Genomic DNA, 15,007 nt, shown 5'->3' with positions numbered 1-15,007 from the left:
ATTAATGAGCTATTTTACATTCTTTTGTTGTTCTAAGTCTGTGAAATCTGTTTATGTATTTTACACTCACAGCACATCTCTATTTCAGACTGGCTGCATTTCAGGTACTCAGTAACTACATGTGGCCCATTGCTACTACATGAGACAGCACAGGCCTAAGGGAAGAAAATTGTGGAAAGGGAAAGGGTGCAGAGGGAGGGTCTGGGAGGGTCACAGGAGCAGGATGAAGCACCACATGCTTAGGGAGGGGAGAGTAGCAGGAGGCAAGGCTGGAGGGGTGGGACTGGCATGAGAACCTCGGCTTCTGTGCCTGCCCTTTAGTGATGAAGATATGTGCCAGAAGTTCCTCCAGGAGAATAGCTGGAATATGTTTCGGAAGGACCTGTTGCGGCTGCTCGTGGAGCCTCGCCAAAGTCAACTGTTCACTCCAAACCAGCCCAAGAAGAAAGAGATCTACAACCCTAGGTCTGTGGTCCTGGATTTGTGCAGCATCAACAAGACGACTAAACCTTGTTATCCTATTTTTATGGCACCCCAGAAATACCTCCCTCCATTGAGGATTGTCCAAGCCATCAAAGCACCTCGGTACAAAATCCGAGAACTCTTGGCTTAGTATATGAGCGCAGGGGTCCTTATTTAGGACAAATAAAGGATGGTGGATTGGCCGCCATGCTTTCTGAATGACCACCATGGGAGTTGTGGGACTTGGAGGAAGGGGACCTGGAGGGCTGAGCTGTGGGTCCAGAGAGGTGTTTGGGGGACAGCAATGGGGGCACAGTCTCCCTTGATGCTTGAGGGCTGGGCTGAGTGAATGAATGGTCAGAGGCTGTGTGTGGACGGGTTAATCACTGGGCATAGTTTCAGGGTAGGAGGGTCTTGTCGGATAAGCTGGATGTGGGGAAGGCTCAAATCAAAGTGGTCAAGACTAGGGTTGCAAATGCCTTCCAAGGCCAGACAGGTCATCTAAAGGAGTGCAGCGGCAGGGATGCTGGGGCCTGCTGTGTAAGTTCCCCATCCAGATGGGGCAGCTGCCCCTTAGCCCAGTCAGTTGCTGCCCTGTCAGAAAATAATTCGGCCTCATATTGTCAGTCTGTAGATTCTTCAAGAGAATCAAGAAATTCAATATTTTAGATGATTCCTACCAGTTTTTAAACACGAGCAACTAATTCAGATTGTTTTCAAATAGTGTCAAACAAAACATATATGGGCCTGCAGGTGGTGGGCTGGGTCCCTGTCAAGAGAGTGAAGTGAGGCTGCGACTGGTTGGGAGGAGGGTACAGGAGCCAGAGAGACGCTGATGGGACAGCATGACAGGAGCAGGCATCAGGTCCAGGATGAGGAGTGAGCAGCTGTGATAGAGAAGGTGGAGACAAGGAGGCTGCAGAGTCGGAACAAAAGAAGGCTCCTCACTCTCTCTGCTGGGTCTTTAATCTGGAGCTGCCCAACACTGATCTAGGCCTAGAACTCAGGGTTCCTGTCTCCAGCAGCCTCAGCACCACAGACCAAGCTCCAGACACCTCTTTCCCTTCAAGAACCCCATAGGTTAGCTTGAGAGCACTGAGGAGCCTGGCGGAGGCCATGGCGGCACAGGAGCCTGCCTGTTTCCAAGTCACCCACCCTGTCCCTGGCAAGGCATAGACTCTGAGGAACACCTGGGCGTCTTGCTGGGCACCAGGAGCTCTGGCAGTCCCAGATGTGCTTCTGTCTCACTGGACCCTCTTGAGCACTTTGATTCCCTTATCTGTACCTCAGTTTCTCCAGTGGTGAAATGAGCAAGTTGGACAAGATCGATGGCTTTCATGAATGGGGGTGAGTCTAGTTTGAAAAGTATATTCAACATTATAGTTTTGTTTGTTGAATTTATTTTTTATTTTTATTTTGAGACAGGGTCTTTTTTTTATTGTACTCTAAGTTTTAGGGTACATGTGCACAATGTGCAGGTTTGTTACATATATATCCATGTGCCATGTTGGTTTGCTGCACCCATTAACTCGTCATTTAGCATTAGGTGTATCTCCTAATGCTATCCCTCCCCCCTCCCCCCACCCCACAACAGTCCCCAGAGTGTGATGTTCCCCTTCCTGTGTCCATGTGTTCTCATTGTTCAATTCCCACCTATGAGTGAGAACATGTGGTGTTTAGTTTTTTGTCCTTGCGATAGTTTACTGAGAATGATGATTTCCAGTTTCATCCATGTCCCTACAAAGGACATGAACTCATCATTTTTTATGGCTGCTAGACAGGGTCTTGCTCTGTTGCCCAGGCTGGAGTGCAGTGGCACGATCATAGCTCACTGCAGCCTCGAACTCTTGGGCTCAAGCAATCCTCCTGCCTTAGCCTCCAAAGTAGCTGGGAGTACAGGTATGCACCATCATGTAGGGCTAATTTAAATTTTTTTTCATAGGGACAGGGTCTTACTGAGTTGCTCAGGCTGGTCTCAAACTCCTGGCCTAAAGTGATCCGCTCACCTTGGCCTCCCAAAGTGCTGAGGTTACAGGTATAAGCCTGATACGATTTGGCTGTGTCCCCACCCAAAATCTTACCTTGAATTGTAATAATCCCCATGTGTGAAGGGCAGGACCAGGTGGAGATAATTGAATCATGGGGGCAGTTTCCCCTATACGGTTCTCATGATAGTGAGTGAGTTCTCACGAGATCTGATGGTTTTATAAGGGGGCTTTCCCCGTCGCTCAGCTCTCATTCTCTCTCCTGCTGCCATGTGAAGAAGGATTTGTTTGCTTCCCCTTCTGCCGTGATTCTGTTTCCTGAGGCCTTCCCAGCCATGTGAAACTGTGAGTCAATTAAACCTCTTTTCTTTATAAACTACCCAGTCTCAGGTATGTCTTTATTAGCAATGTGAGGACAAACTCATACAGAGCCACTACACTGGGACTCTGTTGAATTTAAAAGAAAACCGCTTTCATTGCATACCAGAAAAGAAGTATGAAATTTTTCTCTCTGAAGGGGGTGTGGACGTAAAGGGTAAAGAAGCAGTGGACTTACAGATCTTCACTTCCCTGATAGCTCCAGAATCAAGGAGTCAGGGATGTCTGCAGCAGTCCTGGAAAGGTCGACTGTGACCTACAAGGACAAGGGGTCACTGTTTGGGGACCAAGTAAGTTGGGGTGTCTGACCATATTTAGGTATCTTTTTGCTTTTAGGGCTGTGGCTCCAAGATGATGGTGTGGGCTTCTTATTCGTCCATTTGAAATTTATTTATTTATTTATTTTTGGAGACAGTCTTGCTTTGTCACCCAGGCTGGAGTGCAGTGGTGCAATCTCAGCTCACTGCAACTTTCCGGATTCAAGCGATTCTCGTGTCTCAGCCTCTCAAAGTAGCTGGGACTACAGGTGTGTGACATCAGGCCTGGCTACACGCCTAGCTAATTTTTTGTATTTTTAGTAGAGATGGGGTTTTGCTGTGTTGCCCAGGCTGGTCTCAAACTCCTGAGCTCAGGCAATCCACCTGTCTTGGTACTTCCAAAGTGCTAGGATTACAGGCGTGAGCCACCGTGCCCAGCCTTGAAATTTATTTATTGAGCACTGCAGAGAGAGTCAAAGGGTAGATAAGATGCATTTTCTGTTGCCTTTTATTTTCTTGGCTAGGGGTCACCAAACTCCTTTTAAATTTTATGTTTTAAAATTTATTTTTGAGACAGGGTCGCTCTCTGTCACCCAGGCTAGAGTGCAATGGCATGATCATAGCTCACTACAGCCTCAAACTCCTGGGCTCAAGTGATCATCCTGCTTTAGCCTCTTAAGTAGCTGGGATTACAGGTGTGCACTACCATGCCTAATTTTTTCTTTTCTTTTTTTTTTTTTTTTTTTTTGTGTGTGTGTAGAGACAGGGCCTCACTGTTCTGTCCAGATTAGTATCAAACTCCTGGCCTCTAGTGATCCTCCTGTCTCAGCCTCCCAAAATGCCAGGATTACAGGTGTGAACCACTGTGCCCAGCCCAAACTCTTTATGTAAGGGGTCACATGTTGAGCACTTATTACGTGACAGTCACCTTGCTGAGCATCTGACTGTGGAGTTCAGTGACCAGTTGAATCCTGTAGGCTCTGCCACTTAATGGCTGTTGAGGATTAAAAGAGGTGGTATGTGTATAACAAGGTGGAAGATTTTTTTCACCAAGATCTCTGGGTCCTGCTTCCTGGGAAATAAGAAAATGCTTCCAGAATAACAGGCAGGACATGTTTTCTAGGGCAGTAATGGGTGAGAAAATAGCCTGGAAGAGCAACTGAGGGTGAGGGTACTGAGAAGGGAGAGAGACTCTGGGTTGGGCTTCAGGAGGTCTTGAGGGAAGCTGAGGAAGAGCAAAGTTCCTGAAGCCACTGTGTGACAAAAGAACTTGAGAAGGAGAAATGTCTGAAGAGGACTTCAAGGAGTCCTCTGTGCTTTTCTGTGCATTGAGAATATGTCCCTCTTTGGCACTTGTTTGAGAAACCAAGTGAACATTTGAATAGAATTATAGGGTTAGGCAGAACTGCTGTCTCTTTGAATCCAGTAACCAAGCAGGGAGGGGGCAGTAAGAGGTGCTTGTTATATTTAGCGTATGGTGTAAAGTCCCCGGCAGAGTAAGTGCTCAGCACTCGCTAAGTGTTATTCACGTCTTTTAGACCAAGGTCAATTTGATCATCTAGAAACTCTCTTCCCCTTCAGTGGAATAGGAAACTGAGACTTTGGAAAGCTGAGACCTCATAATCAGTGATAAAGGCCATCACTGAGTGGATTGGGGTAGGAGGAGCCTGAATGACTTCTCACCCAACCCCCACACTCTTCTCTAGGTGAAGGAGCTCATGGGAACATGAACGGCAGCCTCTCAGGGGAGAGTGGAGACAGGGCAGCAAACCATACCAAGCACTGTGTGGGGAGGGTACTGTTTGGAAAAAGAATGAGTGGGATAGTGTGGGGAATGTAGGGCGGGGGGCGGTGGGACTTGTGTGTGAGCCTAGCTTCCAGGCTGTGAGCTGCAGAATGAGCGCCAGTTCTCAAGTCTCCCTTTCCCCAACACACACACACACACACACACACACACATACACATGCACACACACATATACACATACACATATATATACACATACATATATATAAATACACATATACACACACGTCACACATACACACACACACATACACATACACACATACGTACATACACAACAACATGGGATCAGATTCAGGCAGGAGACTGGGTGTGGTGGCTCATGCCTATAATCCTAGCACTTTGGGAGGCTGAGGCGGGAGTTCAAGACCAGCCTGGGAAACATAGTGAGACCCTGTCTCTATAAAAAATACAAAAATTAGCCAGCCATGGTGGTGCATGCCTGTGGTCCAAGCTACTTAAGGGAGCTGAGGTGGGAGGATTACTTGAGCCTAAGAGGTCAAGGCTGCAGTGAGCCATGATCATGCCACTGCTGCACTCCAGCCTGGGTGACAGAGTGAAACTCTCTCTTAAAAAAAAAAAAAAAAAAAAAAAAAGGAAAAGAAAGAAAAAAGAATCAGGCAGTGGGCAGTGGAAGACATGACATGAGCATTTACCTGGGAGAGTTCACCCAGAAGGAGTAAATATGATACCCCCTGGCACAAGTGTTTGGAACAAATGACATTTTCAGTGCTGCAGAGGTCCTCACTGCCACCTAGGCACAGATCCAAGGGTCCCGGAAGCCTGGGGTGATCTGCCATGCCTAAGAAGCCAGGGAGAGGGCCCCGGGCTCAGGTATGGAGTACCCAGTGTGTGCCAGGCATTATGCGAGGCACTCTACAGAGGCCATCACTTACTCTGAAACTATTTCCTGGCAGCTAACTGGATGGCAGCATCCATTTGAGAGATGAGGAGCCCGAGGCCCCGAAGGCAAAGCTCACTCAGCTGCCAGGTGGTAGTTCCAGAAAATCCAGGAAAACCACAGCCCAGCACCCTCCTAGTTAATCAGCATTGACGTGTGTGGACAGTTACACCACCGTTACTCATCTATCCCAAATGAGCCACCTATTTTCAAAAAAGGAGGTCTGCACACACAGCCCTGAAACTGTGCTGGGGAGAATATAATTGCCCTCTGGAATTATTTTCCACATGTAAATAAGCATAGTCATACTTGGAGAAGCACGCCCAAGAAGCTTGAGCCAAAAATATAGCCCCTAGTGCGAAAAGCTTCCACTGTTTGGGGGAAAAATAAAAAAACCCACTTGAAAAATAAACACAGTACACATTACCAGCGTTTGTTATAGGTAGTGTTTAAGGTCCCAACTTGGGGTTGGAAGAAAGGCATTGTTTAAATCTTCTATTCTGGTAGGGCGTGGTGGCTCATGCCTGTAATCCCAGCACTTTGGGAGGCTGAGGTGGGCGGATCACAAGGTCAGGAGTTCGAGACCAGCCTGGCCAACATGGTGAAACCCCATCTGTATTAAAACATATTAAAAAAAAGCTGGGTGTGGTGGTGGGCACCTGTAATCCCAGCTACTCGGGGGGCTGAGGTAGGAGAATCGCTTGAACCCAGGAGGCAGAGGTTGCAGTGAGCCAAGATTGCACCACTGCACTCCAGCCTGGGTGACAAGAGCAAGACTCTGTCTCAAAAAAAAAAAAAAAAAAAAAAAAAAAAAAAGAAAAATCTTCTATTCCTTTCATATAACTAACTCCTAGGAAAATCTTACCTTCCAGTTAAGGGGTGAAATGGGTCCTTTCGCTCATCTGCAAGGCTACGTCATAGGGAAATACTTTCAGGGCAGTACATGTACAGGCCATTTTACCATGATGCCTTTCTACTGCTGGGGCGTTTATGGGACTTAACTGCAAGGGTGCTGAGTTGCCGAATTTGTAATCACTGGTTCAGAGCAAACAATGAGGATGAGTAGCAGTTTCTAGGTGGCTGATAAGCAGGACCAAAGCATAAACAAAGGTTTTTCATGGCTGCTGCCAAACTGTGGGCTTTGGGGACAGACACTCGAGGGCTGGGGCAGTGAGAGGTGGCAGAGTTCAGATGTGTGCTGTGTGACTCTCAGCCAGGCTCCATCCCTTTCCTGAGCTTCATGCCTAGCATCTGTGCAATTCCAGGGGTCCAGCAGGTGTTCTGCACACATAGCCCCCACCCCAGGGGCTGAGCAGGGCCCCACCTGCCTCTCTTTTGTTTTGTCCTCACTTATCTTGTACTTCCAAAACCACCCACCCCCAACAGAAAGTCAGGATCAAGGAAATGGATTATTGAGGCCAGGCGCAGTGGCTCACGCCTGTAATCCCAGCACTTTAGGAGGCCGAGGTGGGCGGATCGCCTGAGGTCGGGAGTTCGAGGCTAGCCTGACCAACATGGAGAAACCCAGTCTCTACTAAAAATACAAAAATTAACCAGGTGTGGTGGCACATGCCTGTAATCCCAGCTACTCGGGAGGCTGAGGCAGGAGAATCACTTGAATCCAGGAAGCGGAGGTTGCAGTGAGCCGAGATTGTGCCATTGCACTCCAGCCTGGGCAACAAGAGCGAAACTCCGTCTCAAAAAAAAAAAAAAAAAAAAAAGAAAGTGGATTATTGAACCCCATGGTGACATGTGAAAATGAACTGTGGGAGAGATAATAGTATTTATTTATTTATTTATTTCCGAGATAGGGTCTTACTCTGTTGCCTACTGTGGAGCGCAGTGGTGCAATCACAGTTCACTGCAGCCTTGACCTCCTGGGTTTAAGGGATCCTTCCACTTCAGTCTCCTGACTAGCTAGGACTACAGGCGTGTGCCACAATGCCTGCCTAATTTCTTTATTATTTGTAGAGACAGGGTTTCACCATGTTGCCCAGGCTGGTCTTGAACTCCTGGGCTCAAGAGATCTGCCTGCCTCAGCCTCCCAAAGTGTTGGAATTACAGGTGTGAGCCACCATATCCGGCCGTAATTGTGTTTCTTGATGTCTGTAATTGTACTGTTATGTAAGAGAATCTCCATGTACTTAGGAAATATACACTGCAGTACTTGGCAGTTAAGAGAGATAATTTCTTCAATTTACTTTCCAAATTATTGAGAAAATTGTAATATGTACATTTAGAGAGAGAATGGCAAAGAAAATAGTCAAATAACAACTGGCAAATCTGCATGAAGTGTACTTAGGAATTGTTTTTAAAAAAGTTTTTTTTTTTAACAGAGGTGGGGTCTCACTGTGTTGCCCAGGCCTGTCTCAAACTCCTGGGCTCACGTGATCCTCCCGCCTCAGCCTCTTTTTTTTTTTTTTTTTTTTTGAGACAGAGTTTCATTCTTGTTGCCCAGACTAGAGTGCAGTGGCGGAGGCACCTAGAGTAGTGGAATCATACAATATTTGTCTTTCTGGGGCTGGTTCATTTACTTAGCATGTTGTCCTCGAGGTTCATCTATGTTGTAGCATGTGTTAGAATTTCATTCCTTTTTAAGGCTAAACAATATTCCATTTTATGTGTATATACCATACTTTGTTTACCCATTCATCTACCTATGGGCATTTGGGTTGCTTCTACTTTTTGGCTATTGTGAATAATGTTGTTATGAACATTGGTGCAAATACATCCTCGAGACCACTGCTGTCAATTCTTTTGGTTATATATCCAAAAGTGGGATTGCTAGATCCTATCGTAATTCCATTTTTAATTTTTTGAGGAACTGCCATATTTTTCATAGTGGCATTGTCATTCTTGCAATTTTAAGTGTGAAATTATTTTAAAATAAAAATTACAACTGAAAAAAGGAAGAAAGTGAAGGAAGCTAATATGGATATGCATAAATATTGGCTTTAGTTGACTTTATAATTAGATAAAAATTGATTTTTAAGTTTGTTGAGGCCGGGCATGGTGGCTAACACCTGTAATCCCAGCACTTTGAGAGGCTGAGGTGAGCAGACTGCTTGAGCTCTGAAGTTCAAGACCAGCCTGGGCAACATGATGAAACCCTGTCTCTACAAAGAAATACAAAAATTAGCCAGATGTGGTGGTGTGCACCTGTAGTCCCAGCTACTCAAGAGGCTGAGGAGGGAGGATCGCTTGAGCCTGGGAGGCGGAGGTTGCAGTAAGCTGAGATTGAAGTGAGCCTGGGTGACAGAGCCAGACCCGGTCTCAAAGAAAAAAAAAAAAAATCATTGATAAGCTCCGTGATATTCAGGATTAAAAAGAGAAACATATTTATTAGAAATTAGACAAGACCAAGAAGAAAATGGAGGAAGTCACTATGGATTTGTGTAAGCATTAGCCATGATAATTACAAAACCTGGCTTTCACACACCTATTAGAATAGCCAAAATCCAGAACACTGACACCACCAAGGATGTGGACCAAGAACCATCATTCATTGCTGGCAGGAGTACAAAATGGTACAGTTGCTTTGGAAGACAGTTCAGTGGTTTCTTATAAAATTAAACATTCTCCTACCACACAAGGAGTTGAAAACATATCCATATGAAAACCTGTACATAAATGTTTATGGCAACTTTATTTGTAGTTGCTAAGACTTGGAAGCAACCAAGATGTCTTTCAGTAGGTGAATGGATAAATAAACTGTGGTATGTCCAGACAATGGGATATTATTCAGCACTAAAAAGAAATGAGCTATCAACTCATGAAAAGATATGGAGCAACCTTAAATGCATATTACTAAGTGAAATAAGCCAATATGAAAAGGCTACAAACTGTATGTATGTCCAGTTATATCACACTATGGAAAGGCAAAAACTATGGAGTTTTCTTCAAAATTAGTCATTTCCAAGGGCTGAGGAGAGGGGAGGATGAATGGATATAGCACAGACGATTTTTACAGCAGTGAAACTACACCCTGTAATACTACTACTAATAGTAAACCCATGCCATCATCTATTTGTCCAAATCCATAGAATGTAAACTTACCAGAGTGAACCCTGGTGTAAACTCTGACCCTGGGTGATAACAATGTGTCAGTATTGGTTCCTCAATTGTAACAAATGTGCCACTCTGGTCTGGGACATTGACAATCAGGGGGCTGTGCATGTGTCGGGAACAGAGAGTATATGAGAAATCCCTGTGCTTTCCACTCAGTTTTGCTATGAACCTAAAACTGCGATAGAAAATAGAGCCTGTAAAAAAAACAAAACAACTGGCTTTGAGCTCTCTGATGGCTCAACATGGTGAAACCCTGTCTCTACTAAAATATAAAAATTAGCCGGGAATGATGGCAGGTCCCTGTAATCCCAGCTACTCAGGAGGCTGAGACAGGAGAATCGCTTGAACCTGGGAGGTGGAGGTTGCAGTGGGCCGAGATCGTGCCATTGCACTCCAGCCTAGGCGACAGACAGAGGGAGACACTGTCTCAAAAAAAAAAAATTCTCACCAGCGATCATTCTGCACTCGCTCATTGCTCCATTATCCACATCCTCATCAGCTTCGATGATCATCAGCTCATGGGGTTTGCCCCCTCTGAGAGAAGCACCCTGGAGCCCATTGGCTGCTACCTGCTCCCCTCCCTCCAAACAGCGCTTGTCTTCTGTCCATCTCAGTCCCCTCACCTTCAGGCTCCTGGGCATCTCCATGAGACAGGGAGGCCTAGGAGAGCTGGCACCACTGAATCTAAAACCTAGAAGAATCCAACCAGCACACATGCCCTGGAGAGAGGAGCTGGCCTAGGTTTAGAGAGACAGCACCAAACCAAATGGAACAAAGTCCCTGGCCTCTAGGAGCTTATGTTCTGGATCGATGATGAGCACAGGAAGTGCACAAGAAAAATCAGGGTAGGTAGGGGGTGGAGGTGGGTTGGAGACTACTACTTTGTGAAGGGTCATTAGAGAACACTTTATCAAGAATATGACATTGGTGAGTACACCAGTGAGGGAGTGAGCCCTGCAGATATCGAGGCCAAGAATGTTCCAGGCAGAGGAATGTTCCATGCTTGGCATGGCTAGGTGACAGCAAGGAGGCCAGTGTGTCCAGAATGGAGTCAAAGGAGAAAAAAGTTGCAAGAAGTGGGGTGGAGGCCAGATCATGACCATGTGAAGGGAGCTTTTGGAAGGTTCTTAGCAGAGATCTAGGATCTAGAATCTGGCTAGACTGGGGAAGCACCAGCGTGGAAGGGGTCGGGGAGGAAGGCACTGCAGTGATCCGAGTAGGAGATTATGGAGGCTTGGATGAGAGGGGTTGTGGTGGAGGTGTTGAGATGGGACCAATCCTGGCCATATTTTGACAGCAGAACTGAGAGGGCTTGCTGTTGGACTCAATGTGAGGAATGGAAGAGAATCAAGAATTACTCCAGAAATGTTTTTTGAGCAAGTGGAAGCTGCTTCCTGAGATAAGGAAGGCTGTGAGGGAAGCACAGTTGGGGGGTGGATGTCAGGAATGTGGTTTTAAACAGTTTACAGCAAAAATATTTAAAGATGAAGTGACGGCTGGGCGTGGTGGCTCACGCCTGTAATCCCAGCACTTTGGGAGGCCCAGGCAGGCGGATCACGTGGTCAGGAGATCGAGATCATCCTGGCTAACATGGTGAAACCCCGTCTCTACTAAAAATACAAAAAAATTAGCCGGGCGTGGTGGCGGGCGCCTGTAGTCCCAGCTACTCGGGAGGCTGAGGCAGGAGACTGGCGTGAACCCAGGAGGCAGAGCTTGCAGTGAGCTGAAATCGCACCACTGCACTCCAGCCTGGGCGACAGAGCGAGATTCTGTCTAAAAAAAAAAAAAAAAAAAGATGAAGTGACTTAATATACATTAAAAACTTAGGACAGGCGCGGTGGCTCATGCCTGTAATCCCAGCACTTTGGGAAGCCGAGGCACACGGATCATGAGGTCAGGAGTTTGAGACCAGCCTGGCCAACATGATGAAACCCCGTCTCTACTAAAAATACAAAAATTAGCTGGGCATGGTGGCAGGTGCCTATAATCTCAGCTACTCAGGAGGTTGAGGCAGGAGAATCCTTTGAACTCAGGAGGTGGAGGTTGCAGTGAGCCAAGATGGCACCATTGCACTCCAGCCTGGGCAACAGAGCGAGACTCCATCTCAAAAACAAACCAACCAACCAACCAACACACACCTACCTTAGGGCTCCATCTCAAAAAAAAAAAAAAAAAAAAAAAAAACTTAAGACAGACCAGATGCAGTGGCTCACACCTGTAATCCCAGCACTTTGGGAGGCTGAGGTGGGAGGATCACTTGAGGTCAGGAGTTCGAGACCAGCCTGGCCAACATGGCAAAACCCTGTCTCTACTACAAATACAAAAATTAGCTGGGCTTGGTGGCGGGCACCTTTAATCCCAGTTACTCAAGAGGCTGAGGCAGGAGAGTCACTTGAACCCGGAAGGTGGAGGTTGCAGTGAGCTGAGATCACACCATTGCACTCCAGACTGGACAACAGAGAATAGAGTGAGACTCTGTCAAAAAAAAAAAAAAAAAAAAAAAAGACAAAAACCTTAGGGACAGTATTTGGTACTTCATAACACACATGCATGTAAGGTTGACATTTATCTCCATTTTAAAAATAAGATTGAAGTTTCAAGGGTTAAGCAACTTGTGTACTGTATCTCTTTGAGACCCTGCTTTCAATCCTTTTGGATATGCAGTTGACCCTTGAACAACATGAGTTTGAACTGTGTGGGCCCCACTTATACGTGGCTTTTTTTCAATCAAATGCAGTGGTGGGATGCCAGACTGCAGACAGGGAGAGCCAACTTTTCATATATACAGGTTCTATAGCGGGACTTGAGTATGTATGGATTTGGGTATACCCAGGGGTTCTGGAGCCAATCCCCCATGTATATCAAGGTATGACTCGAAAGTGGCATTGCTGGATCATACGGTAGTTCTATTTTTAATGTTTTGAGGAACTGTCGTACTGTTTTCCATTGCAGTTACACCATTTTACAATTCCACTAACAGTGCATAAGGGTCCCAGTTTATTCATATCCTTGCCAACACTTGTTTTTATTTTTGTTTTCCTTTTTTTTTTTTTTTTTTTTGAGACAGGGTCTTGCTCTGTTGCCCAGGCTGGAGTACAGTGGCATGATCTCAGCTCACTGAAACCTCTGCCTCCTGGGTTCAAGCAATTCTTGTGCCTCAGCCGCCCTAGTAGCTGAGATTACAGGCCCCCACCACCACACCTGGCTAATTTTTGTATTTTTAGTAGAGATGGGGTTTTCACCATGTTGGCCAGGCTGGTCTTGAACTCCTGACCTCAAGTGATTCGCCTGCCTCAGCCTCCCAAAGTGTTGGGCTTACAGGTCTGAGCCACTGTGCCCAGCCTGATTTTTGTTTTCTAGAAAGTCTCACTCTATTGCCCAGGTTGAAGTAGAGTTTTGACCTCCTGGGTTCAAGTGATCCTCCCATCAAAGCCTCCAGAATAGCTGGGAATACAGGCCATTTCTTTATTTCTATCAGAATTGGACTCATGGCTTCCTGTTTTATTCAGTGTGCTATCATATCATTTGCATTATACAAGTCATTCTACATTTTGATGCTCAAATTGTGACAGATTTGGCCAATGGAAGCCACTTCAAGCTGGCTTCTGTGTCCTTTTGGTATGTCCCCATCATTCTTGGAGCACTTTCTTGATTCCTGCCATAACAGGATATTTCAAGATGATCTTGTACTTTCTTTGCTGCAGCCCTGCGATTAGCCATTTCTCCAAGGCCCATGGTTCCTTTTAGTAAAGAACCATGTTTAGAAGCTTCTGGCCCTGGCTTTACCCCCGATGAAACTCATGGCTTTGAAAGGCCCAGCATCTGATCTGAAGAGGCAGAACAAACCATTCATTTTACTGAGGAGACTGAGGCCTAGATGTAGTCCATTGGCCAAGTCCACAGCCAGTGACAGAGCTTAGACACGAGCTGAGGCCCGACCTCCTGTCCAGTGTTCTCTGCCTGGCAATACATATTGCTAGCTAAGCGGTCTGCTCCCAGCAGGGCCTGGCCCTCTCTGGACCTCACTTTCCTCTTGTGGCCACTGAGGGTTATCTTTGCCCTGGGGGTCCAGGACTGCCTGAGAGCTGACCTTAGCTCCTGGCTCTTTATGTGCCTTACCTTCCTGGAGACTTTTATGGGTAAATCCACCTTAAATTACAGAAGAGGTCCTGCTTCAGCTTTTATCTCCAGCTTACAAACCAATCCCAGCCTGAAATGACTTGTCGAAGTGCATGGACCTGGGGGGACATGTGGTTTGTTCCCTCCAGGCCAGGGATTCAAGGAATATGTGCCTCCCTGAAGCCCATCTTGGTCAGCTAAGACCTGTCTCAGAGGAGCATCAACAGGAAAGATGGGGTCCAGGCCTGATACCGCGTTGGGAAGGCAATTGGAAAGGCTTGTCTACCTGCCCTAAGGCTCCCAACACACCCAGGTTACACCATCAGCATCTAGGGAAACAGACACTACCTTCCCACATCTGGTGGCCAGTGTCTCATTAGCCTCACATCAAAGTTGAGAATAAGAACCCTCTATAGTCATATTCTCTATACGCCATTAGAGAATGTTTGCTGTGCCTGATTTGGGGATAGTTGATGCTGCATCTGACCGATGCCCTCTGGTTTGGTCAGCCACGATAGAAACTTCCAGCCTGGAAATCCTTGATTATTCAATCAGTGCCCTTACTAGCGATGTCACACCAAGCAGCAGTCTGAAAGGCTTTCGTCTGTTGTATTCAACAGACATTTCCTAAGCACCTGCTGTGTGTCAGGCGTTACGTTGCACCCTGTTGTTGCAGAAATTATTTAAACCTTAGCTCAATCCAAGTAGGCTTTCAGGTAACAATTATGATGCAAGTGGGCTCCGTCCATATACAAGAGGAACAAGCAGGGGCAGCAAAAGAAAGGCCGTATTGGCCGGGCGTGGTAGCTCACGCCTGTAATCCCAGAACTTTGGGAGGCTGAGGCGGGCGGATCACTTGAGGTCAGGAGTTTGAGACTAGCCTGGCCAACATGGTGAAACCCCGTCTCTAATAAAAATACAAAAAATTAGCTGGGCGTGGTGGCGCATGCTTGTAATCCCAGCTACTTGGGAGGCAGAGGTTGCAGTGAGCAAAGATGGCGCCACCACACTCCAGCCTGAGTGACACAGCG

General features: G+C 46.5%; 1 protein-coding gene across 2 annotated transcripts in view; it reads left to right on the top strand.

The window, feature by feature from the left end:
* The window catches only part of CNBD2 (cyclic nucleotide binding domain containing 2), a 75,968-nt gene extending 75,304 nt beyond the window's left edge, over nucleotides 1-664 (top strand). For both annotated transcript variants that reach the window (XM_030826716.1, XM_012511971.2), the window contains one exon: nucleotides 322-664. In XM_030826716.1, coding sequence (XP_030682576.1) covers nucleotides 322-613 — 292 coding nt within the window. In that variant the 3' untranslated portion in view covers nucleotides 614-664. The remainder of the gene's footprint in view (nucleotides 1-321) is intronic.
* Nucleotides 665-15,007: the final 14,343 nt, after the last annotated feature.

Source organism: Nomascus leucogenys, chromosome 13 (assembly GCF_006542625.1).
Source record: "Nomascus leucogenys isolate Asia chromosome 13, Asia_NLE_v1, whole genome shotgun sequence".
Lineage (NCBI taxonomy): Eukaryota > Metazoa > Chordata > Mammalia > Primates > Hylobatidae > Nomascus > Nomascus leucogenys.
This window is presented reverse-complemented; position numbering and strand designations above follow the sequence as displayed.